The sequence below is a fragment of the Cucumis sativus genome, chromosome 6 (genome assembly GCF_000004075.3).
Source record: "Cucumis sativus cultivar 9930 chromosome 6, Cucumber_9930_V3, whole genome shotgun sequence".
NCBI classification, from domain to species: Eukaryota; Viridiplantae; Streptophyta; class Magnoliopsida; order Cucurbitales; family Cucurbitaceae; genus Cucumis; species Cucumis sativus.
In genome coordinates, this window is record NC_026660.2 from 10,825,933 (window position 1) to 10,850,252 (window position 24,320).

General features: G+C 27.6%; 4 protein-coding genes across 5 annotated transcripts; all 4 read right to left on the reverse strand.

The window, feature by feature from the left end:
- Positions 1-406: 406 nt before the first annotated feature.
- On the reverse strand, positions 407-4,735 carry LOC101216815 (fatty acyl-CoA reductase 3-like). 2 transcript variants are annotated; one of them, XM_031886764.1, is made up of 10 exons: positions 4,569-4,735; positions 4,374-4,477; positions 4,107-4,313; positions 3,890-3,990; positions 3,463-3,655; positions 2,905-3,066; positions 2,503-2,584; positions 2,100-2,372; positions 1,405-1,532; positions 407-743 (listed from the first exon to the last, which is right to left on the reverse strand). In XM_031886764.1, exons 2-10 carry the CDS (start codon positions 4,406-4,408, stop codon positions 593-595), a joined length of 1,332 nt encoding a protein of 443 aa, XP_031742624.1. In that variant the 5' UTR covers positions 4,409-4,477; positions 4,569-4,735; the 3' UTR covers positions 407-592. The 2 variants fall into 2 exon arrangements, with proteins under 2 accessions (XP_031742624.1, XP_031742625.1); XM_031886765.1 differs by lacking the exon at positions 2,905-3,066.
- Positions 4,736-6,367: 1,632 nt separating this feature from the next.
- LOC101217048 (fatty acyl-CoA reductase 3) lies at positions 6,368-7,443 on the reverse strand. Its single transcript, XM_031886526.1, has 3 exons — positions 7,186-7,443; positions 6,772-6,899; positions 6,368-6,637 (listed from the first exon to the last, which is right to left on the reverse strand). Exons 1-3 carry the CDS (start codon positions 7,441-7,443, stop codon positions 6,484-6,486), a joined length of 540 nt encoding a protein of 179 aa, XP_031742386.1. The 3' UTR covers positions 6,368-6,483.
- A 4,640-nt stretch (positions 7,444-12,083) lies between these two features.
- LOC116404367 lies at positions 12,084-12,550 on the reverse strand. Its single transcript, XM_031886645.1, has one exon. It carries the CDS (start codon positions 12,274-12,276, stop codon positions 12,181-12,183), a length of 96 nt encoding a protein of 31 aa, XP_031742505.1. The 5' UTR covers positions 12,277-12,550; the 3' UTR covers positions 12,084-12,180.
- A 2,079-nt stretch (positions 12,551-14,629) lies between these two features.
- On the reverse strand, positions 14,630-17,558 carry LOC101209050 (fatty acyl-CoA reductase 3). Its single transcript, XM_004145753.3, has 10 exons — positions 17,418-17,558; positions 17,221-17,324; positions 16,889-17,094; positions 16,651-16,751; positions 16,328-16,520; positions 15,973-16,134; positions 15,752-15,833; positions 15,367-15,636; positions 15,129-15,256; positions 14,630-15,005 (listed from the first exon to the last, which is right to left on the reverse strand). The coding sequence occupies exons 1-10, from the start codon at positions 17,476-17,478 to the stop codon at positions 14,849-14,851; spliced, it is 1,464 nt and encodes a 487-aa protein (XP_004145801.1). The 5' UTR covers positions 17,479-17,558; the 3' UTR covers positions 14,630-14,848.
- Positions 17,559-24,320: the final 6,762 nt, after the last annotated feature.

Genomic DNA, 24,320 nt, shown 5'->3' on the forward strand with positions numbered 1-24,320 from the left:
CATTCCTAACTCTTAAACAACGTGAGTCGCACTCCAATTCATAAAGTAAAATGTGCATCGTATGACAGAAAAAAAGTGCAACCCCGGACAAATAATGGCAATATTTATTACATGGGGTTGCAAACATTAAATGAACTAATGATGTGGCATTAGGTAGCTCCTCTTCTGTACTTTCCTATCAAATATTTTGTAATACTTATTATTTATATCAATTATTGGATCAATTTATACCTTTCATTTCAATTAACTAATTATCGATGATTGAATTAACCAATCATCAATATTAATCATCAATGAATCAATATTTGAATGAGAGAAGATGATAGTTCTTAAAGAATATTCTAATCAAAAGTTTAAATTGATTACTTTATAAAATTTCATGGATTTAATTTGATACACTTAAGAGTGACACGATATTTTTCATAATGTTTCTTTATGTATGGTGTTAACTAATATACTTATAAAAGTTCAAATCAAGACAATCGACAGTACAGTGATACATCTTCAACTCAAAAGTTGAAGGTATAAATTGGTATGTTCTAGTAATTTATGTGTTGTTTATAATATAAAGTTCTGAGTTTGGGGATTCAAATTATTTGATTACATACTTAACCAAGCCAGGAATGTGGATGTCGAAAAAGTAGTCTTTCCAATTGATAACTGTAGGATCAAAGTAAAATGTTTCTTCAAGGTCTAAATTTCTTGTTGTTCTTCTCAATCTTTCTGTATTTGTATCATCAAAGCTGTGTTTATTTGGGGATAAAAAAGGTAAACGGTAAGTAATTAAAAATACCTCAAATGATACAGTAAAAAAGAGAATGAAGATAAACTACCAATTTGATTTGCATATTAATTATAGAAAACCAAAATATCGTTGAAGGGCTCTGTTTTACACTTCCTATCTGTGTTTTTCAAAATCAAGTTAAGTTTTTTAAAGAAAAAGAACTGTTTTTGTTTTGAGATTCTTTTATTAAAAGTTCAAATTGTGTTAAGAAAACTATAATAAGGATATTGGACAGATACAGACAAAAATGTTAAAAACTAAGGTCACATTCTATTATGCACAATTCATCTCTAAATTTTTCTCACATGTGATCTACTTTTTACTATCATTTTCCTAAACCAAAAATTGAAAACTAAAAAACGAGTTTTTGTTTTTTAAATTAGAATTAGAATTAGAATTCAACCCCTGTATCCCTGTACTGATGAGAGATACACATTATTGTAAAATGTAGAGATAAAATAAGCTTTAACTTTTCTTATAAATGAAAACAAAATAGTTACTAAATGAGACTGAAATCATTATCAGCAGTAAACATCTAAACCCATCAAAGAAGTAAAAGATTTGATGATTTATAGATCATTTAAATAGAAAAAAAAAAAAAAAGAAAGATCGAAACGTACGTGGCTTTGAAGAAGAGATATGGACGATAAAGTTGGACAAGACGCATCATATGGTTGTATTTTTTCTTGTGTTGATCATATTTTTCTTGAAACCAATGGCATAACATGATATTGCTCACTTTCAATCCCTTCACAATATAACACATGTGATTAAACATGTATGAAGTTGCATGATATTAAACGTTTATACCTATTGTTTAGGTCATGTTTGGATTAATATCTTTTATGTCATTTGGGATGATAAAAGTCTAAAAGTGTTTTCTTTCATCAAATCTAATTTTTCAACAAACATGTGATGCAACTATATACAACTCGTTGATCACTATCAAAAACACCTTAGATAAGATCGATATAGGGCAATGACAAATATATAGAAATATAAAAATCTAACTCACATCGACGAAGTGTTTTTCAATCACCAAACTTGAGCATAGTCCAATTAATTTAGACAATAATTTACTAAATTTTTAACTTTCGACTCAAAACCATACAAATATTTATCAACCACCATAATCTAAAGAAATCTATATATATATGTATATATATTAGAGAGAAAGCAAACATAAATTTGAAAAATAAAAACATTGAACAATGAGTCATTAACCATTTAATAAATTGTGTAATAATGAATATAGTAAGGTTGGGTTTTAGATAAATTGTTAGTATATGAACTAAGCATTAATTATTATTTATACCTTCAACAAAAAGGAATACCGAATGGCCATATATCTACCAAAGGTAACCATGTTGTTGAAGATCTTGGTTTTCCTAACTTTAATTGCTTTTCCATCTCTATTTATCCATGGCTTCTCAACAAAGTACTTCTCTAGAAAGCCCGTCAAATCCCCATATTTTATACCGTTTCTCCTCGAAGAACCAACATGATAGATCACGTGACATGGCTTTCCTTCACGTGCATGAACTATCATTGTCATGATCATTGCATTCACCACCATATCTGCTGGAATCTATATATATATATATAATATCAAATTCATACTTTATTAAACAAATGAAAAAAAATATATATAACAACGGTTTTGCCGTTTAAAACAATTTTTAGAAAAATGAAGTAATTACACTTAAATTTTTAATTACCGCATCGAAGATTGAATGGAAACCAAAGGGAAGGAATGTTATTGTTCCTTTACCGTAACCGATAGCGATGGTATCAATTATCCTGTATAACTCACAAAGACAAAAGAAAAATCATTACAAACTAAATTAAATTTGATTTTATTGGGTAAATTGTAAAAATCGTGATTGTATAGTTGCAATTTCACCTTCGTATTTTCAATTGCAAAAATTGAATTGTAAAAATTGAATTTCTAACATTTATTCAAGTGTTGAATACAATTTATACACATGTATATATAAGTTGATTCAATTTTTTAAAATTGAAAGTCGGAAAGTATCATTGCAACTACCACACGGTTGCTTTTTGAATTAAAATTCAACGTGATCTTTTTTCCACTAATCAATAGATCATTTTAAATATACCTCATCCCTTCCATCCAACCCGGAAAAGGTTGTCTGTAAGTACTTGTTATAATGGCAGGTCGTATGATAACCAATGGTATATGATCTTTTAAGTCATTGATAATCATCTCTCCCATTGCCTTCGTAAATACGTATGCATTTGGCCATCCGTACAACTTAGCCCTAATTTTAAATAATAAATAAAATGTAGCGAAATTACAAGTTTTTATGTAGCTAATTAATTAGATTTAATTTTTTTAAAAAAAATGCAAAAAACACCCATAAAATATGACAATAGTTACAATTACACCTATAAACTTTTAAAATTAAAAATTGAGCCCTCAAACTTATTCAAATTTTAAAATTTGACCTTCAAACTTACATAAATATCCAAAATTAATTAAATTGATTATATAAAATTGATGATTAAATTTTTATTATATGTGGGCTTAATTTTACACTAATTATCCTAAACTTAAAGGTCTGATTTTAACATTTTTAAAGTCAGAGACTCATGTGTTATTATCGAAAGTTTATGATAATTTTTACAATTTATATATCATAAGTTGATTATTATACCTTTGGAGGCCTAATTGTTTCATGGTTAGAGATATAGTTTGTTGTGTAGCTCCTTTGCTTATGAGTTTATTTAGTGTCTCTTCCACAAGCTTTTGTTCTTCCTCAATGTTGAGTCCAATAGTGCCATTAAGAGACTCACCCATTTTATATGGGATTTCTTCTATAATACCTTCCTTTTCCCCTGAAACATAAGCTTAACAAAAACCATACAAATACTTATTTTTCAATTCACTGTTCAATGAAATTTTAATTAAATGACAACAATGGTTGAAAAATATATACAAACTTTATATTTTCCTGACTTAGTAGGGATTAAATTTGTAATTTGAACTTTTAACATGCTTATGAACATGCAAGACACATTAATTAATATTATTGTCTCTAAAAGATGAAATATTGAATGGGATCACTTTGAAACTTTACTCACCAGTGGATACATGAACAACAACTTCCAACTTAGAACATTGTTTTGCAAAGTTTAGTAAATGTTTAGCTCCCAATGTGTTGGTTCCAAAAGCTACAACATATCTGCACAATACAGTAAAAATTAAGTCTAATTAGTCTAGATTTTTAAAATAATTTTTCTTGTTTTTGTGAATCCAAACATAGAAAAATAATAATATATGTAAATGCAAATACCTTACCTTTCATCAAATTTTGTAGTTGCAGCTAAATTAACAATAATTTCTATTTGATCCTTCATCTCTCTCAACAAATATGAGTCTTTCAACCCTAGATTTGGGCTTGTGATATTACCAATCACTAAATAAATCTTCTCTGAAATTAAGCCATTGATATTTCCACCCCATTTCTCCTTCAACACTCTAATTAAATACATCCTTCTCCACAACCTGCATGCATTATTATAACAATCTCATTCAATTTGTTCTTCAAAACACAAAATTTTATACCTCGTTATGAAACCGTTGTGTGACCGTAATTTCATCTGCACCACGTAAAAGTAGATAGAGCTTCTTCACATTTGGTTGAACCCTCAATATTTTCTCCACCATAACTATTTATTAGTGATCATACAAATCTAAATTAGAAAAAAAAATAAAAAAGAATATATATATATATAAATAGATCATAGATAAAGTAGGTACTCTTTCCTAGAAAGCCAGTGACACCCATAACAAAAATGCTCTTGTTCTCAAGAAACTCCATGGATGAAGAAGTAAGCTAACAAAGGGAGAAATAATTAGAGAATTATTTCCAAGATGGACTTAGAATAACCCATGAAATGGTCTTATTATTTAAGAACACTATATATGAAGAAGAAGGAAACGAGTAATCAGAGTGCATGCACGTAGTTTTTAATTAATAAAATTAATGGCTCCTAATTAAAGAAAGGCTATGCATATATACTATAAGTCAAAAGTCCTACCTTAGCCTACTAACAAATCAATTAATATCAATATATATATAATAAGTGACATTGATGAGCCTTTTTCAAATTAAATTTGTATGTTCATCTTTATATAGAAAATAAATAATATAATGGAGAACCATGTGTTTTCCATGTAGAGCAAGAAAAACCAAGAAAATTATAGTTTGGTTGATATTGTTGGTGAGGATTGAAACATCTACTAATATCTTAGTTAAACTAAGTTAAGTTAAGATGTTCATTTAAAAAATTAGGTAAATTGATGATGTGGAACATTAATAAAGTATAATTGAAAATTTGAAACCATGGTTTTAAATACAATTGATTATTGATTATGGGTTATTGTTTAAAACAAAACAAACTAATTTTAGTATCTATCAATTATAGACGATAATGAAGGTATCTTTTAGAATTGGTACAAAATAAATTTAATACGAAAATATAAGGATAAAAGCCAAGGGTAAAATTTCTCCTTGCATAGCTGATGTTTTAATATAGTAGTCCATATTTTTGTAAATAAAACACAAAAAGCGTTCTCTAAAGTATGATAACAGTCACATGCAATTCCCCTTCAAACTTTCAAAATAAAAATTGTAATCTTCAACTTATGGAAAATTTGATTATATAAGTTTGAATTTCTTTTTTTTTTTTTTTTTCCTTTGTTGGTAGGTTTAGTCTTTAAAATTACTAAGAGGGTTGTAAATTAACGAACTGCTCAATTTTCCCGCTATAATTCTACTGGATTTTCTCTCTGCCCTAACACAAAACGAAACTTTCTCTAAACACTTCGCGGTTCTTCTCTCCGGTTGCGAATACTACAAATCGCGACGCATTGCAATAAAACAAAATTTCAGATTCTGTTCTCTGCCGATAATTTTTGTGAGTTCTTTTTTCTTTTTACCTAAATTCTTGATTTCTTCGGTTTTTGCTTTCTTCATTTCTGTTATCCAGTAGTATTGTGTGATTTGGATTAGATTTTTAATTCTCGAAGCCATGCGGCAGAGTGTGGGAGATTTCTATGGTGGCTCTTAATCTCTCTTGATTTACATTTTGTATTACATTGTGGAGTGGTGTCGTTACGGTTAATTAGCAGAGTAATCGTTCTCGTAATCTGTCCTTTTAATCTTTGTTGATAGGAGATGGATGTGAATAATGGAATGGAGACTATGAGATTTTGCTATTTACTTGATGATGAATTGGTAGCTGTCACTGAAATGAGGTAACACTTTCGTTCGAATTTTATCTTTGATTTCTAGACATTACATGTGTGATGCTACCTGTACGTACTGCAAACCTTTGAGCTTCCTGATATGAAACTACAAAATATTTTTTGATTTCATATTAATGTTATGAACCAACTAGAATTAATTAGAAGTTGGATTTGATGGAAACCTAACGTGAAGGATCATTTGATCCGATCAGACTCCACGTGTTTTGTCTCATAAATGCTCAACCTCCCTAAAAGTCTGCTCCTTTCCAATGAAACACAACAAAAAGGGAATGAAATGAAACAAAAAGCAGTAGAGAAGTTTTATTCTCTTCACGCTCACAAGCTCACAAGCTCACAAGCCATACCTTTTTGATTTTGCCTTAGGAGAGGATAGTTTACTACACACATACTTGATAAGAAAGAATCATTTGAAGATGTGTTTAACTAGTCCAGGAATATGGACATTCATGAAGTAATCCTCCCAATTAATATCTTTAGGATCCAAGAAGAATGTCTCTGTTTCTGTATCTTTGTTTTGAATATTCCTTCTCAACCTTTCTGCATTTGTATCGTCAAAACTGTACATACAGAACAAAGAAATATAGGATAAATCAGGAAAATATTGATAAAAATTCTGAAACTAAAGTAAAATATATAAATCCAAATGAAATGAAAGCAAAGTGAACACAAAACCTAGAAAACTTTCACTTACACGGCACTGAAGAATAGATAAGGGCGGTCAAGTTCGATGAGCCGCATCACTAAATTGAACTTCCTCTTCGTATCGACATACATGTCTTGAAAAGAGTGGCAAAATGCCTTGTTTGCGAATTCCAATCCCTTAATAATTCAATCATTAAAAAAGATTCATACAGTTCGCTAATTAAATATCAAATATAAATAGGACGTGCATAGTTTAGTTTATCTAAAGTAGATAAGAGTCTTTGGACAAAGTAGTTTAGATTGATCCTTCCCATTTTTAATAGAATATAATGGAGGAATAGATTAAAAATCTTTCTTAGTTTAATCATAGATTTGTGTAATTGTAAGTAGCAATCACAAAAACTAGGAAGGGTGGCCGTGCTGCCACGATCAACTTAGATTCAAGAAAAAAAAGTTTAAGTACCTTCAGAAAAACTAGGTAGCGAACATTCATGTATCTACGGAAGCTGGCCATATTGTTGAAGATTGTAACTTTCCCAACCTTCACAGCATTTCCATCTTTATTGATCCATGGTTTTTCAGTGAAATATTGGTAGTTGAAACGTTTGAAATCAATATATCTCATAGAATTTCTTGTCGAAGAACCCACGTGATATATGGTTTGATTAGATGGTTGGAGTTCATGAGCTACCATTGCCATGATAATCATATTTACCACCATATCTGCAGGAACCTTATATTTAAAAAAATATATATTACTTTTTTTATTCAATTATAATACTCAAAAGAAAAGCTGAACATTTAGAAAGAAATTATGTTATCTCACCAAATCAACAATTGAATTAATCCCAGCAAGAAAAAACGTTAGTTTTCCTTTAGCATATCCAAGAATAAGACTATCGATGGTCCTGTAAAAATGCTACATAGTCTCAGCATTGAAGTCAAAAGCTTAATATGCTTACTCAAGAAACAGAGTTAATTTTTGCTTTGACCACTTATTTGGTTCTTTTTTAGTTCGGGAAGCTATTCAGATTTGGAAGATATTCTTGAACTACGTATCTGATGCCTTCAATCCATCCGGGAAAAGGTTCTCTGTAAGTACTTGTAACTATTGTTGGTCGTATGATGATTAAAGGTAGATTGTTTTTTGGATCACTCGCCACCATCTCACCCATTGCCTTTATAAATTCATATGTACTTAGGCCATCCATACATCCTAGCCCTAATCTTAATCATAATTGAAATTTTTTTAAATACTATAAAATATCTTATTATCTAAAATAACTTCATGGAAACATTTAGTTTTTGAAAATTAACTCTGTAAATATCTCTCTGACTTTTAAATTCAAATTTTTTTTATTATCTACTAAGTACTATCTATGAATGTTTTAAAAAACTAAGTCAATTTTTTTAAAACAAAAAGAAGTAGTTTGTAAAAATTTGTTTTGTTTTTTAATTGAGCTAAAAATTAAGCTACTTAAGGATGAAAATCATTGTAAGAAGTCTAGTCTTCAAAAATAGAAATCCAAACGGTTCCAAAACAAAAAGGAAAACCAGGCCTTGTTTAAGATTTAATTAAGTGTATACCTTTCTAGGCCCAAGTGTTTCAACGCTAGATTTATAGTTTATTGCATAGCTCCATTTTCTTTAAGTTGTTTGAACTTCTCTTCCGCTACTTTCTGTTCTGTACCAATGTCTAGCCCTTCCATCCCATTAAGAGACTCACCCAATTTATATGGAGTTTACATCGACGATTAAGAGATTCCAGATTCAAACTCTTCATCCCAATTTGTATTATAAAAAACTTCTTACATTACATTATTAGAGTTCATAGCTCTCTAGTTTTCATAGTTTTTTCGAACTCAACTCATTGTTCACTTTTATGGGTGAGATTTTTTTTTGGCTTAAGGGGTTGAGAGTTTATGGTTTGTGGGTCCCACAAATGAAAATTTATCAATCATCTTATTAATTCTTTACCGTGGGTCTTTGGAGTTCACAATTTTTATGACTTCACTTCAAATTATTATTTTAAATTCACAACTCCACTCTTTTAATCCAAACAAGCCTTCAAAGGTATAAAGGAGAATAAAATAGAAGGTAAAATGTATTCATACGCAATAATGTAATATATAGTGATGTATACTGACCAGTGGATACATGGACAAGAAGTTTCAAATTAGGACACTGCTTTGCTAAGCTTACAACATGTTTAGCTCCCAGGGTATTAGTAGCCAGTGCGACGTAGTATCTATTAAAAAAGAAATGGAAAACATTTTACAATGACGAAACAAAATGGTACAAAATATCTTGTATTTTGTTTGTACCTCTCATCGAACTTGGTTGTGGCAGCCAAATTAACAATGATTTCCACTTGATTCTTCATCTCTTCAACCAAATTTGAATGTATCCATCCCATTTGTGTGAGTAAAACATCCCCGGGTACCACACAAACCTTCTCTGAAATTAAGGTATCAAACTCTCCACCCCACATCTTCTTTAATACTTTAAACAAATCCTTTCCTATCACCTGTGTAATTGACATAATGCATTATTTTTCCTATCTATTACTTAAAACAACGTTACATTATTTAAGAAACAAAAAAAAAAAAAAAAAGATGCTAATGATTTGTATTGAGCAAATATGTGTATACCATCATAGAAACGTTTTATAGCTATCATCTTGTCTTTGGCCCTTATTAGTAGATAGAGTTTCTTCACATTTGGTTGAATCCTCAATATTTTCTCCACCAAAACTATAATTTAATGTAACCATATTATAGCAAAATGACAATGGAGGTAACTCAAGTCATTTTGTTTTTTTTTAAAAAAAAAGGTGGTAAAGAAAAACATATTAAATTTTAAATTTACTTTCTAAGCGTGGAGTGTTGTATCTATTTGTCTTCAAACTTCAAAAGGATATATTATAATTTATACTTAGTTCATGTTGTTAATATTATTAGTGGAATGTTTGTATGTAATGACAATTATAATCACGATGCAAATCATCCTCCATATATATAACAAAAACCTAAAAAAGAAAAAAAAAAGTCTCGTACATAACACAATCAATATTTTTTTCTGTGACCAAAACACTCTTGTTCTCAAGAAACTCCATTGCAATGTCACACTTATGCATGTGTGTGAGAGAATTGAGAGCTATGCAGTATGCTATGTACAGATGTTTGGATATATTTATAACACTATAGTGAATGCAATAATTTTATTTTAGCAAAGGTGGCCCCAGTTCTAAGGCCCGAGAAGTCGACAAGAGATAAACCCCATAAGTAAAAAGGAAAAAAGAGGTATTACTATTCTCTCTTTCTCTTTTTCTCCCAAAGTAAATAAGGTTTCATTTTTAGTAGTGGTAGGATGCAAAAAATGAATGTAGTTTATGATGAACTTAAGTGTATATATCATTATTATTATTTTTATAAAATAATAGAATTAAAAGAAATGGAATAATAAAATTTAATTTCTACATTGATAAACCAAAATATGAATGGCTAACAAGACTTCTAAATTACATGTCTTGAACGCTTAAAGAGACTGAAGAAAAAAAAATATTATTTACCTTGATTTCAAATTCTTCGCCCCTTATTGATGGAGCCAAAAGAAAAAAAAAAAGAGTGAAACGTGACTAACATAATGCATATTTTAAACGAGAAAATAGACGGTAAGAAAAAGGAAAAAAAAAATGAACACGAATGTGAAATTCAATTAAATTCAGCACCTAAATATAGGTGTAGACATATTTGAAGTGTTGTATGAAATGTATGAAGATGTGAAGGATATAATAATTGCAACTGCTTAACAGCGAAATTTTGAAGCGTAGCCATTTTCCTTAGTCAAACTTATAGGTTGTGGTTCCAATAAATTTAGGAATCATTTCGAACAAAAGTTATCTATACTATGACAAGGACCCTCTAGTATATTAAATACTATTTAAAAATCTTCAATTAGTTATCTTACTACTCTTAATTTGCTACAATTTTTATTATTTATTACTGTTGTTACTATTTGACATTCATCATTTCTTATATTTTGTTATTTATTATTTTTTTATTTTTTATTACTTGTAATTACTATTTCATTATCAAACTAAAGTAGTTTATACATTAAAAATATATTATTATAACTCAAATTAAAATATTTTATACCCTAAACATAAACTATAACAACCCCATATTCCATATTCATTTTAAGATTCAAAAGTTTAGTTTTTATTTATAGTTTAAAAGAAAAGTGTGTGAGTCTCCATTTGAAAAGTATAAATATTTCCAAAGTTCAAATATAATTAAAGTTTAGTTGAAATTCTTAACATGGTTCCATTAACATCTCAACTACTTAGTTTCACGTTAAACACGTTAAACTAGAGAGACCTTCCAACAATAAATTAAACACACTTGGTTTGATTGTCAAATTACATTTAAGTTACACTTAATTCCCCATTAGAATCTTTTGTTGGTGTACATATTTAACAAAGGGATTAAACTTTTTAATCATTATTTTTACTTTAAAATATCGTGTGACATTTAAAAGATTAAAGAAAAGAAGGTACTTATATTAATATTTTAGATATATTCTAATTAAATTACAAACTCAATGTCTAAAGGATGGTTTCTTTTCTTTATTTTATGTTAAACTCATGCTAATTAAACTTCATATCAATATACTTTCATTTATCATATTTCAACATTTTTATGAGTTCGAGTAAATACGAGACCTAAAAACATGGAGTAAAATGTTATTATTTACGTTAATATACTAATACATTTGTCAACTAATTAAATATATATTTACATATGATAATGTTTATTTTCTAATTCATTTCTTTTAATATTTTTCTAAGCGATAAACATTTCCATCAATGTTGATATTTTAAATTTTAAAAAATTTATAGTTACATAATGAAAAACATTGGCTTCCATGATATTAAATTATCAATTATGTGTGAATTTTAAATCACTAATTACTTCAAACGCTTAAGTTGCTTATGAGTGAAGATATATTATTATATCATCTAACAAAAAATAATGACTCAAATCTTTATTAGGTATTTGCTCATCAAATCAAGGAGTCTTCAAATATACACTTACATACCTCATCGTAGAATTGTTTTCATGTGTTGTAATGTCATCTATACTTCGTAAAAGTAGATAAACTTTCTTCACGTTTGGTTGACTCCTTAATATTTTTTTCACCCTAACTACATTCTCGAAACGTAGATATTATATAAATGATATTAGGATATATATATATATATTTCTGTAGAAGGACAAATAGGTTATATCATTTTATGGTGGATACGCGAATTATTGGGCCGAGCTGGATTTGAACCAGCGTAGACATATTGCCAACGAATTTACAGTCCGTCCCCATTAACCGCTCGGGCATCGACCCGGGAAGAATCAATTCCAAGCTTGTTGATAATCCATGATCAACTTCCTTTCGTAGTACCCTACCCCCAGGGGAAGTCGAATCCCCGCTGCCTCCTTGAAAGAGAGATGTCCTGAACCACTAGACGATGGGGGCATACTTGCCCGACTGCCATCATACTATGATCATAGTATGATCAGTTTTTTGAAATTGTCAATAGAATATAAATATAATGGACTAATATGATGCAATTCGAAGGATTTTGCTTTCTTTCATTATTCCATCGAAATTTTTTTATTTGTGATTTCTATTTATGAATCGTTCATTCTAATCACCATTCCCCATATAATTCTATATAGAACTTCTTTTATTTAAAATTCAATTGCATTTTTTTTTTATTTATTTAATTTCTTTTTTTTATTTATTTAATTTAAATAATATACATAAATTTGCAAAATCCCCTAAAGACTATATACAATTGTCAAATAGTAACATTTATATATATACATATATATATAGCATAATAAGACTATAAATATATATAACATTTATATATATTTAGGTCCTAATTGCAAAATCCCCTAAAGACTATATACATCGTTGGGTCCTAATTGTCGTAAAAGTTTCCAACTTCCATGACCTTTAGTTTTGTGATTGACATTGACGTAATGTATACTTTATAAATTTCATATATAATATTTTGTGAAGTTCTATGTTCATAAATAATAATATTTAAGTAGTCTTTGCCACTATGATATTTATGAGAGAGGATACCATCCTTCTCTTGAAATCTATACCTAAAGACTATATAATATGAAAGGGTTTTGGTTAAATGATGGGACCAAAAAAAAACAATGTGACACTCACATGCCTGACTTTATTTTTTCCCTAATGTAAAAGAAATAATAACAATATATACTAACTCATTATTATGTCTTTTTGTATTTAGCTTTATAACTCTAACGTGGCTTGTGAATAAACAACCACAAATTTTTTATTTAAGATTTTAGCTGCAAAAATTTTAATAATAATTATAATCGGCAACGTTTTTTAAAATTTAAAATATAATAAAGTATAGACTTATGTGATTTGTGAATGATCTGTCAATATTTGTAATATGATTCATCAGTTATAGACTTATATCATTTATATATTATGATAAATTTTGTCATATTTTAATTTTTTTATAAATATTGTTATATATGCTAATGCTTATTAGGATGTATTTGGACTAAAAGATTTTTATTTTTGTTGCATGGTAGAAGATTCTTGAAATAATAAATACTAAGCAATCAAAAACCACAGGAATAGGTCAAATATAAATATGGTAGATAATAGATATGTTTAGGGGTCTTTTAAAAATATAAGAAAACTGTATTACACCATATAGAATAATTTTAAAAAGTGAAAAGGTTTACACGTTTACGATAGAAAATTTTAAAAATGCTCTTATTAATTGGAATTCAGCGTACATAATATATTTGGAAAACAATTGTTTATATTTGTCTATTCTTTCCTACACGGTCGTTTAATTTGGGACAGTCAAATCTAAATTTAAATGATTTTTTATAATTTATTTTTTGTACACAATCGTTTACATGGACCGTTTAAATTTGAGTTGTCAAATTTCAACGATTTTTCAAGATTTTTTTGCAATCGTTTATATTTGGAACCCGTTCAGATTTGATAAATACCCAAATCTAAACAATTTTTTAGGACTCTTTCTACACCATCGTTTACATTTTTTTTTTTTTGGCTATTTTGGTATTAGATTTGGCTATTCAATACCAACGATTTTTTTTCACCATCTTTTGGAACGACCAAATAACTTTTGAATTCTTTTAATAATTAGATCTTTTATATTTGGTGCAAGAACTTGAACCAAATAACTATTCGAAAAAAAATTAAGGCAAATTTGAAATATTTAAAAATAATTGTCGACTTCATATGTTTTTTCATTTTATTACGGGGGTCGTAAATATTGTGTCGATTTGTTATATTTACAAAAATTAATCTTACGTTCAGACAAACTTTCATATTTTATTTAAAAGAATATCAAAAGCATTGCCCAAATATTAAACAAACTTTTAAGATTTTGTTTTTTCCTTTCAAATTTAACCTAAGAATTAAAATCTTACCATAGAAAAATGATGAACTAAAATTTCGGTGAAATTTCTCAACTGCATTATTTGATATATATTATGCAATATATAGGTCGTTGTATATGTTCTAAAGTACCACATGAAAACGTTTATTTCTATATGTTCTATAAACAAATTTAAACACATATATGATATAAAGAAGTACTTCACTTATATACTTATATACATGTGCTTAGATTTGTTTACTTAAGCTTAATTAACATATAGGTATTTATAAAATTTGAAATTTTACTAGATAATTTTGTTATATATCTTGATAATATCCCTTGTAACTTAAAAGTAAAAAAAAAAAAAAGAATAGTAAACTCTTAGAATTTTTATTTCTTTATTCAATAATATAAAACATTACATTAAGTAATACTGAGAATATAGAAAATCAAAGTCTACAATTAATCATAATGGGTTTAATTCCCATTCACATTCATAAATTTTTCTTTTTCAATACAGTAATAATATTTGCTCCCCCACACCACACTTAATAATAAAATCAACTTGATTTGGTAATAAATTAATGCTGAATTAAAAAAGAAAACATTCAATAATGAGGAATATATAATTAAAGATATCTAAGTGATAATTAAAATAATGTCATTTGATGACATGTTTAACAAGTCCAGGAATGTGGACATTCATAAAGTAATCCTCCCAATTTATTTCCTTAGGATCCATAAATAATCCCTCTTTTGTCATCTCTTTGTAATTTTGTAATTCTTTTCTCAATCTTTCTGTATTTGTATCATCAAATCTGTACATACAAAAACAAAACAAATATACACATTTTAGTTATTAATTAATAAACAATCATTTATATGTTTAAACTCTATTTTAATCCTTAAACTTTGATGTTACTACTTTTATTATCACTTACATGGCGTTGAAGAATAGATAAGGACGATATAGGTCGATCAGCCGCAACACCAAATTAAACTTCCTCCTCATAGTGATGCACTTATCTTGAAAACTATGACAAAATGCCATGTTCATGATTTCCAATCCCTTCATAAATAATTCAAATTGTTTATTAATCAATCAATATAAACATAATTCGACTCAAATAGTTTGTATAAACGTTATTATTTTATGAAGGGGGATTTGTAACAACTTACCTTAAGAAAAAATAAGTATCGAATGGCAATGTATCTATGGAAATTGGTCATGTCGTCGAAGAGAGTAACTTTTCCAACTTTAATGGCATTCCCATCTCTATCGATCAATGGCTTCTTAGTAAAATATTGATAATTAAAACGTTGAAAATCAGCATGCTTGATGGGATTTCTTTTGGAAGAACCAACGTGATATATTATATGATTAGATGGTTGAAGTTTATGAACCATCATTGCCATGATAATTGTGTTCACCACCATATCTGCTGGAATCTGTAGAATTTATCTAAACTCTCAATTTAAATAGATATATATATATATTTTTAAAAAAAAATTAAAAGAAAATAATAGATGATTGAGAACACGTTAATTAATTCATATATCTCACCAAATCAATGATTGAATTGATTCCAGCAACAAAGCATGTAAGTTTTCCTTTAGCATATCCAACAATAAGGCTATCAATAGTCCTGCATAAATTAATACACAAAGTTTGACCCCAAATTCTATAGAAAAATTTGACATATACCAAGTGAATGTGGTTGTTTTGTTGTTGACCTAATTATACTATATAGTAATTTCAAAATTAAATTATATATATATATATACCTAACTCCTTCAATCCAGCCAGGAAAAGGTTCTTTGTAAGTACTTGTAACTATAGTTGGTCGAATGACGATTAAAGGTACTTCATCTTTTAGGTCACCAATTATCATCTCTCCCATTGCCTTTGTAAATACATACGTATTTGGCCATCCATACAACTTTGACCTTATCAAATAAAAACAAAAGCAAAAGTTCAATACTTACATAAACAAAAATATGACTCATATAAAATAAATGAATTCGTTCGCTCCAAGTATTAGTAGTTATGACATTACACACAAAAAAATTTGTAGATCACATAGTAAATTTTAGATCTAGCTAGTTCTTCAAAGTCTATCATTTTATAAGAGTCGTATACCTTTCGAGACCCAAGTCTTTCATGGCTAGAGTAATCGTCTCATTTGTAGCTCCATCCTCTTTGAGTTGCTTTAACTTATCTTCTATCACCATTTGTTCAACTTCAATGTCTAGCCCTTTAAACCAATTAAGAGATTCACCCATTTTATATGGAGTTTCCATTATAAGTCCTTCCCTTTCTCCTGAGACATAAGCTTTCAAAGAAAAGAAGAAAAAAAAAAGGATATCCTTCAATTATTTATTTGGAATAAACTTAAGTCAATGTTTCAAGTTATAAGGAATATGAAATTATTATGAAAATGATAAGTTTATAATAATACTGACCAGTGGATACATGGACAACAAGTTTCAAATTAGAACATTGCTTTGCAAAGTTTATAACATGTTTAGCTCCAAGTGCATTGGTGCCAAGTGCTACATCGTACCTGATAAAATATAATCATTATACATCATTTTATTTTTTGCAACAAGAAGAAGAATAAAAAAAACAAAATACGAACGTCAGAAATGTTTGGTGTAGACATCGATAATTTTATGTATTATTTGTCTACTTTTCTCGTACCTTTCGTCGAAGTTGGTTGTAGCGGCTAAATTTATAATTATTTCCACTTGACTTTTTAACTTGTCGATCCAAATCGAATCGTGTTTCAATCCCATTTGTGGGAGAGAGATTTCACCGGGCACCAAACAAATTTTTTCTGAAATTAAAGTATTCAGATTTGCACCGTGTTTCTTCTTCAACACTTGGAACAAAGCCTTCTCTACCACCTATATTTTTTTAATAATAGGAAATAAAATATACACAATAAAAACCATGTTGTCGTTAGAAACCTTCGTATTGCCAAAATCTCTATCCTTTGTACTAAAAAAAAAGTTTGTATCAAAATAAGATACCTCATTATGAAACCGTTTTTTGGCTGTGATTTCATCATCAGCCCTCAATAATAGATAGAGTTTCTTTACATTCGGTTGAACTCGAAGTATTTTCTCAACTAAAACTGCAAATTGACAAGCATGATTTCAACAATAAGTATGTTACAAAATAATAATATTCCTAATATGAGCATATATAATCTAATACCAAAACGTACTCTTTGCTAGAAAACCAGTGGCACCAGTGATCAAAATGCTCTTGTTCTCAAGAAACTCCATGGAAGAAAGTGAGAGAAACTTTGCTGTGACAATGTGTTCATGGAAGAGACCTTGATACTTCCTTTATATATATATAGAAGGTGTCATTGTAAAGGCACATGCATCTAGTTATTATATATATTGCATTAACTTTTCTTAATTTCAATCTAACCTAACAGGTAAATTTAAATGTTTACTTTTCCAAATCTAACCTAACAGGTAAATTTTAATGTAAACTAAAGGTGATAATATTGATTAATGATATAGATATACATAGAAAGAAAACATGAGATACACCTTTATAAATGTATATGTTTGCATTTACACATTTGAAAATGATATTGTTGACTGTTTCCTTAAGTTTTCATCAAGTTTCTAGGGATGGTTGACGTCACCTAGATGTTGATATCTTCTATTATTATGTAATTTTTATAAATTTCTAGGAAATATAACATCATTTTTTTAATTAATAAAATTGGGCTCTAAATTTTTCATGTATATATTAATTTACAGCTGTATATTCAAATTTTGTTTGAAAAATATATCAATTCATTTAAACTTGATATTTCTTTTGAAAATTGGCAATGCATCAACCTAGATTTCTTTTGAATATCATATTAACACAGTAGATTATGGTTAGAAATTATGCATCCTCAATTTTCTTTAACTGAGAGTTTAAATTTGGCTCGTTTTATGGATTTAAATTGATAAGATTACAAATCAATTATGGGTCCGTTCTTATACATATGTTAAATATTTTTCAAAATATGCATATAGGTTTTAAAATATGGATTTTAGAGAAAAAAATCATTGTAAATGATAAACGGGTGAAAATATTTACAAAATATAATTTTAAAAACTTATCGGTATATCTATATGAGATTTAACTAATATTGATGTTGGAAATACTATTGTGTGGAAAAAAAATAACAATAGTAATATAGATTCATTATATACATGGATAAATAATTGAACATCTAAGTTGAAAGTTATTTATACAAATTTATATTGGTTGAGCTATACTCATCTATAGCGAAGATTGATGATAGAGCTAAATATGAATGATAGTGCATTTAACATTGTATTTGTAGGTCATATGCTATTTGTGTCTCCCCATACCCTTGCAAGGTATGAATAGATAGTTTTAGTATCTTCATTTAAGAACCCATCCACCCATTTTAGTGTAGAAAAAAAAAATATATAAGTTAGTTCTTTGAACTTGTACGATCCAACAACAGACAACTTTCCATCATTTTTCCTCCTTCATCTTTGTTTCAAAACTTTCGTTCTTGTTCAATTAACAGACTTTTATCGTGCGTATATAATCTATATTTCATGTTTGACAAATCTCTATCAATGAATTTCACAAGTTTGACAAATCTTTATAAATGAATTTCACAAGTTTGACAAATTCAATGTAAAAACATTGCCTAAATTTTTAAAAAGAAATATGGAGAGGAGACGTAAGGGAGATTATAGTTAAAATGAGAAAAGAAATAAAAGTAAAATAAATAGGTTAATGGATAAAAAAGGGAAAAAGGAATCAAAATAGGAAAGCATGGGGAGAAGGGGAAGTTGGAAGATGGGCAGATGGGGTTTGGGTAAGCCTTCAATTCACTAACTTCTGCATTGGGCGTTGCGTGTTGGGTAATTTATTCAATGCCCCCCACCTAACTCTACTTTTTCTTTTACACCCCCCGCCCCCCTTCCTTATATAATTATTATGATTTTTCTTTCCATTTTATTACAATTAAAATATTTATAATAGATAGAATGTGAACATTTTCATTTATAAATCTTAAATTTAATCTTCCAAAATAAAAAAGAAACTTTTTAATAAAATGAGTTAAATAATAAGAAAAAAGTCTGTATAAGAAACTATGGCCATACGTTTACATACCAATTGTAGTAGGAAAATTACAACAACGAAAATGATATCTTAGTTTAATATTTTTTTTCATTCTTCCTTCCACGATTCCACAATCTACCTTCTTAAACAAATTAAAAGGATAAAAAGAAAGAGCCCAAGGACCCACTAAAACACTACCTATTATATAATTAAAATAGTAATAATATTGGTGGTAGGTTATTAGTATAATGTTAATACTTTAATTCAACCTCTTAGTCTCGTTAACAAAATTTATGGATCTACTATTGCTTAAAGACATGTTTTCTCGTACGTTGCTTTGTTTTTTTCTTCTTTCCTTGTGTTTTTTTAACTTATTTAATAAATTTTGAAATTGAGATAGTATTGAAATATTATTTCTTACTTGAAGTTATGTTGTTTATGTGTATAATTAAATAGCAATAGTAATGAAACAAATAATGTGGTGGTATATACGTGTAAATTGGATATATATTGACCAATTATTTGGTGTAAGTATGGTAGACATAGATGATGAAAAACCATACACAATAAAGTAGAAAAATGGTCCCAAAGGATCAAATTTGTTCAACTAATTGTTTTCTTTTCGATGGCTTCCCACTAGAGCCTTGTATTTCGTTTCAACTTCTGTGCCCTCCTTTAATTCTTCTCCCTACTTAATTACTCTTTCCGGTAATAAATGCATCCAATGCAAGGTATGATGAGAGTCATGGCAAACCCAAAAAATATATATTATATAATCAAATAGACACAATATATACTAGAATAATCAGTAACTAAGTCGGTGATCGAAAGGGGTTCAATCTTCGTCTCCTCGAGGTATTTATCCTCATCACCGTTCCCGCCCCCGCTATTTGAAGGTGAGAATGAGGGAATGGATTCTTCATAGGTGATAATCACACAATTTCCATAGGAACCTATTTTATTAATGTATTTTTATCTATTGCATACCAAGTTTAAGATTTAAGGCTAATTAGAAACAAAATTAAAGGATAGTTAGAATTTGTGACCTATTAGACTAACATAAATTTGAAATTTTAGAGATTAAATTTATAATTTAAAATAAGTAAAATAATTTATTTTTAAAAAATACTTAAGTTTGAAAATGTTGTCTTAATAAATACAATAAAATATGATAGTCAATTAACTAAATCAATAGACATTTGTTAGTGTTAACAACAACTAATAAATAATAATCGGTATCTATATATTATATTTGTAAATAATTTGATTTATTTTGCCGTAATCTTTCAATACTGTGAAAGAGTAATTTTAAAGAATATTTGAAAATTTAGTAATTAAATTCAAATTAATTAAGTATATAGCACAATTTTAAAAAATTTGCAAATATAGCAAAATTTGTCAAATTTTATCAATGATATAAGTCTATCATTCATAGATCATGTTTCAAATATTGGTCTATCACTGATGTACCATATGAAGTCTATCGGTGATAGTTTTGCTATATTTGTAATTTTTTAAAAATATTGTTATATCCTTAATTATTATTGCTGAAATAGTTCTCCATTCTAATTTTTCTAATTTTAATTAAAAAAGGATTTTTCTAATTTTAATTATAAAAAAAAGGAAGGGAAAAAGTTGGGAAAATGCAGGTTGAATGGGCTTAGAGTAGGGGGCACTTTCAAAGTTAATTGAAGCCAACAACTACTGGGCCAAGGTTAGAATTATAATTATAAATAGCAACCAATTGACGTGTCCCTTGCCCCCACTACGTGGATCCATCTTTTGATGTCCTAATATACTAAAATTTAACTTTAGTCTAATCAAATTTTGGTTTGGATTCACTCAACAATTTTAAATGAAAAGTGTCTAAATTACGCATCAAATAGGGTTAAACATGAGAGAAAAAAAAATTAAAATGAACACTTAAAAATATGTTTAAACACATTCTAAATTTTAAATAAAAATATATTATTATTAAGTATTAATGATCTATTTCAAAAATATTAATTTTGAAGGTATAGGATTTTTTTTTTAATATAATAGAGACGTAGAATTTGAACCACAAACTTCATAATTGCTACTTTTAGTTGGAGTTATAATTTTTTAAGGAATCATTTGTTTAACTTCCCGGTAGCTTAAACACCTATGGAGTGGACATCTAGATTATAGTATTGTTTTTTCAATAGTATTGTAAAATACATTGACAATTGGAGACTCTCAAACATCTTAGGATGTCTTAGCCAATAACCATCTCGAGAGTTTTGGAATGCTCTTCTAAAACACGAGTTTTCTTGATTTTCATGTAGAAGGCGTCTCTATTTCACTTTGTAATGTAGAGGACATCTCTATTTCACTTTGTCACGTTTATATATTAAAAGTGTTTTATTTTTTAAGCAAAATATTCAAATTAGGATAATTAGATTCCGTACTGAGTTGATAAAAGGTAGATTTAAGGAGTAATTGGCATTAATTAGGGCTATGGTTTACAAACTGGAAGGTAATTAAAAAACAAATGGAATACTCAATGTTATTTATAATGACATTAGGTGAACAGTTATTATTAACGTGGGCTAATCAATACCACTAAGTGTAGATTATTCCTAAAGAAACAAATGATCATTTATTTTATTTTATTTTGAGAGAAATATATAGAAAAAAATGTAAAATTAAAAATTGGATTAAGACAAGACTTGGGTGTCGTGATCAATCTTTCTAAATATATGATCAAAGTGTGCAAGAAAAATGATTCTTGTTGAGTTTGAAGGAGAAGCCAAAATTGGTTTTCTTTGCTCACTTTTAAGACCCTTTGAAAACTAAAAAAAAAAAAAAGTTTTTACATAATTATTGTTTTTATTTCATTAATTGGAAGTGGGAAATTTTGAACTTTATTAAGAACTACATGATCTTTTGTGGAAATATAATCTTCATATTGATATGTAAAATTATACAAAAAAAAATGATTGGTCGATAAAGAAAAATATCATAAAATTATGGTAAATAGACAAAACTTGTTGGAACCATACAATTTAACGAGTATGAAATCATCCAAGTGTTAGACAATTGTATTTTAAAAAAAGAAAAATCCCGTTATATTATTTTCAAATATTTTCATTATTACCACTTTCACATTCTACTTCATTTTCTCGGTTTATATGTAGATGCAATTTCATACAAGTTTTTTTTAATGTACAAGGTTTGGATATTTTACAATTCATTGGAGGTACTTTTTCTCGATCTTCTTCTTTTATGGGGTTTTATGATTGATTTATGAAAATATTTATATGCAATTTCATATAGTTTTCTTCATCCATGTGTTTACTTTTTTTATTTTTACTTATGAGGAACAATATCAACACAATATGTAATTATATTTTAATTTTTTACTCTATTCAATGTTGATCTTATTGATTTAAAATTTTTAAAAAATATATATATATATATAAAAGGTAGGAACCAAACAAAATGTGAGAAGAGGAAATAAAATAATAAAAGAAAATTAGTTTTTATGTTTATTTGATTTAAGTGAATGTGTGGGATATGTTTCCATGTTGGTATAAATTATTTATAGAATAATTTAACAAGATTTTTTAGTTATTTATCAAATTTAATTAATATGATCAATATAGAGATTAATCATCTAGATATAAAAATCACATCATCACCTAACAACATGGATCAAAGTAGAAGCAAAGTTTAGGATGAACATAATATTTAAATAAATAATAACATTATTAAACAAAACAAGTCTAACTTTTGTGAGAATGTTAGGTCGTAGTGTGTGCTAATAGCCAACATGAAGTAGTAATGTACTTTAGCAATGTGTTAAAGATATGGACAACTATACATGTCCTAATGAAATTGGAAAAAAATATATATATATAATGTTAACTGTTACATAGAAATAAAGTATTAGGTCAGCAGGGTATTCTCTTTGGATCCAATTAAAGAAAGAAAGTAATAAAGTAATATATAGTTTGAAAATGGGTAGGTTTCATCTCAACAACTGCCATTAATAATATGATTGTCCAAATAATATGTGTTGCTGCCCTAATCAAATTGTTTTGAAGACCCCCATATGGTCTCCATTCACTATCATAATTATTTGGTTTTTAATTCTTATGTTTATTTTCTTAGACCTTCCTTATTATGCATACTTTTATATTTATTTAAAAAATTAAATATCTATTTCTTTTAGTTTTCAAAATTTACCTCAAAACTTACCTTAACTAAGTTTAAATAATTAACCGACAAAGAAATTAATAGTTAGTAGAATAAATGGTTAATCCACCTAAACTTAATTTTTTATTTTCTAAAGTTAACATTTTTTATAAATTAATATTTTAATAACCATAGTTTTCATTTTTCTACACCGCTAACTTGAATTTTTAGCTAAATTCAAATTTTGAATTTACTTTTATAAAAATGTAAGTTACCAAACAAATAGAGAAAAAAGTAATGTCAATCATTCATAATTTAAAAATAAATAAATAAATAAACGATTATCAAATGAATAATTAATATTTTTTAGAATAATAGCAAAAAAAATTATTAAATTTCGTGAAAAAGCTCACGGAAAATGTCACCACTTAACGATGTCATAAAGTATAAATATTTAATACACCTTACTATTTTTGACAATTTATTTATTATATAGTATTTCATCTCTATGAATCACTTTTGTAGAAAAAAGATAAAATTTAGTGAATTTAAAGTGTTTCGAAAAATGTTAAACAATAATTATAATTCTTATTAAAGGTAGATTGGTTAAATTTGAATTAAATGATTTTGAATATAAAAGCCGAAATAATGATCAAGAAAGTACTGTATATATATACTTCCAAAAAAAGAAGAGACTTGCACATATCTAGGTAATTAAGAAAAGACTAATACATTCTATAATGGAGTGATTTTTGAAATAATCAAAAACACTTTTTCTTTCATCCAAATTACTTTTATTTGAAAATATTAAATTAATCTAACTGATTCAACACTATTAATAAAAACTAATTAATAG

Excerpts from the sequence above, each read along its gene's own strand:
- LOC116404367 (XM_031886645.1), bottom strand. The coding sequence starts at position 12,276 with ATGATGGCAGTCGGGCAAGTATGCCCCCATCGTCTAGTGGTTCAGGAC.
- LOC101209050 (XM_004145753.3), bottom strand. The coding sequence starts at position 17,478 with ATGGAGTTTCTTGAGAACAAGAGCATTTTGATCACTGGTGCCACTGGT. Across the intron at positions 16,752-16,888 it reads ACAACCAACTTCGACGAAAG|GTACGATGTAGCACTTGGCA; the intron begins GTACGAGAAAAG and ends ATATTTTATCAG. Across the intron at positions 15,637-15,751 it reads TCAATTCAATCATTGATTTG|ATTCCAGCAGATATGGTGGT; the intron begins GTGAGATATATG and ends TAAATTCTACAG.
- LOC101217048 (XM_031886526.1), bottom strand. The coding sequence starts at position 7,443 with ATGGTGGTAAATATGATTATCATGGCAATGGTAGCTCATGAACTCCAA. Across the intron at positions 6,900-7,185 it reads GCTACCTAGTTTTTCTGAAG|GGATTGGAATTCGCAAACAA; the intron begins GTACTTAAACTT and ends TGAATTATTAAG. Across the intron at positions 6,638-6,771 it reads TATCTATTCTTCAGTGCCGT|TTTTGACGATACAAATGCAG; the intron begins GTAAGTGAAAGT and ends CTGTATGTACAG.
- LOC101216815 (XM_031886764.1), bottom strand. The coding sequence starts at position 4,408 with ATGAAATTACGGTCACACAACGGTTTCATAACGAG. Across the intron at positions 3,067-3,462 it reads AAACAATTAGGCCTCCAAAG|GGCTAAGTTGTACGGATGGC; the intron begins GTATAATAATCA and ends ATTTAAAATTAG. Across the intron at positions 2,585-2,904 it reads GGTTGGATGGAAGGGATGAG|GATAATTGATACCATCGCTA; the intron begins GTATATTTAAAA and ends TGAGTTATACAG.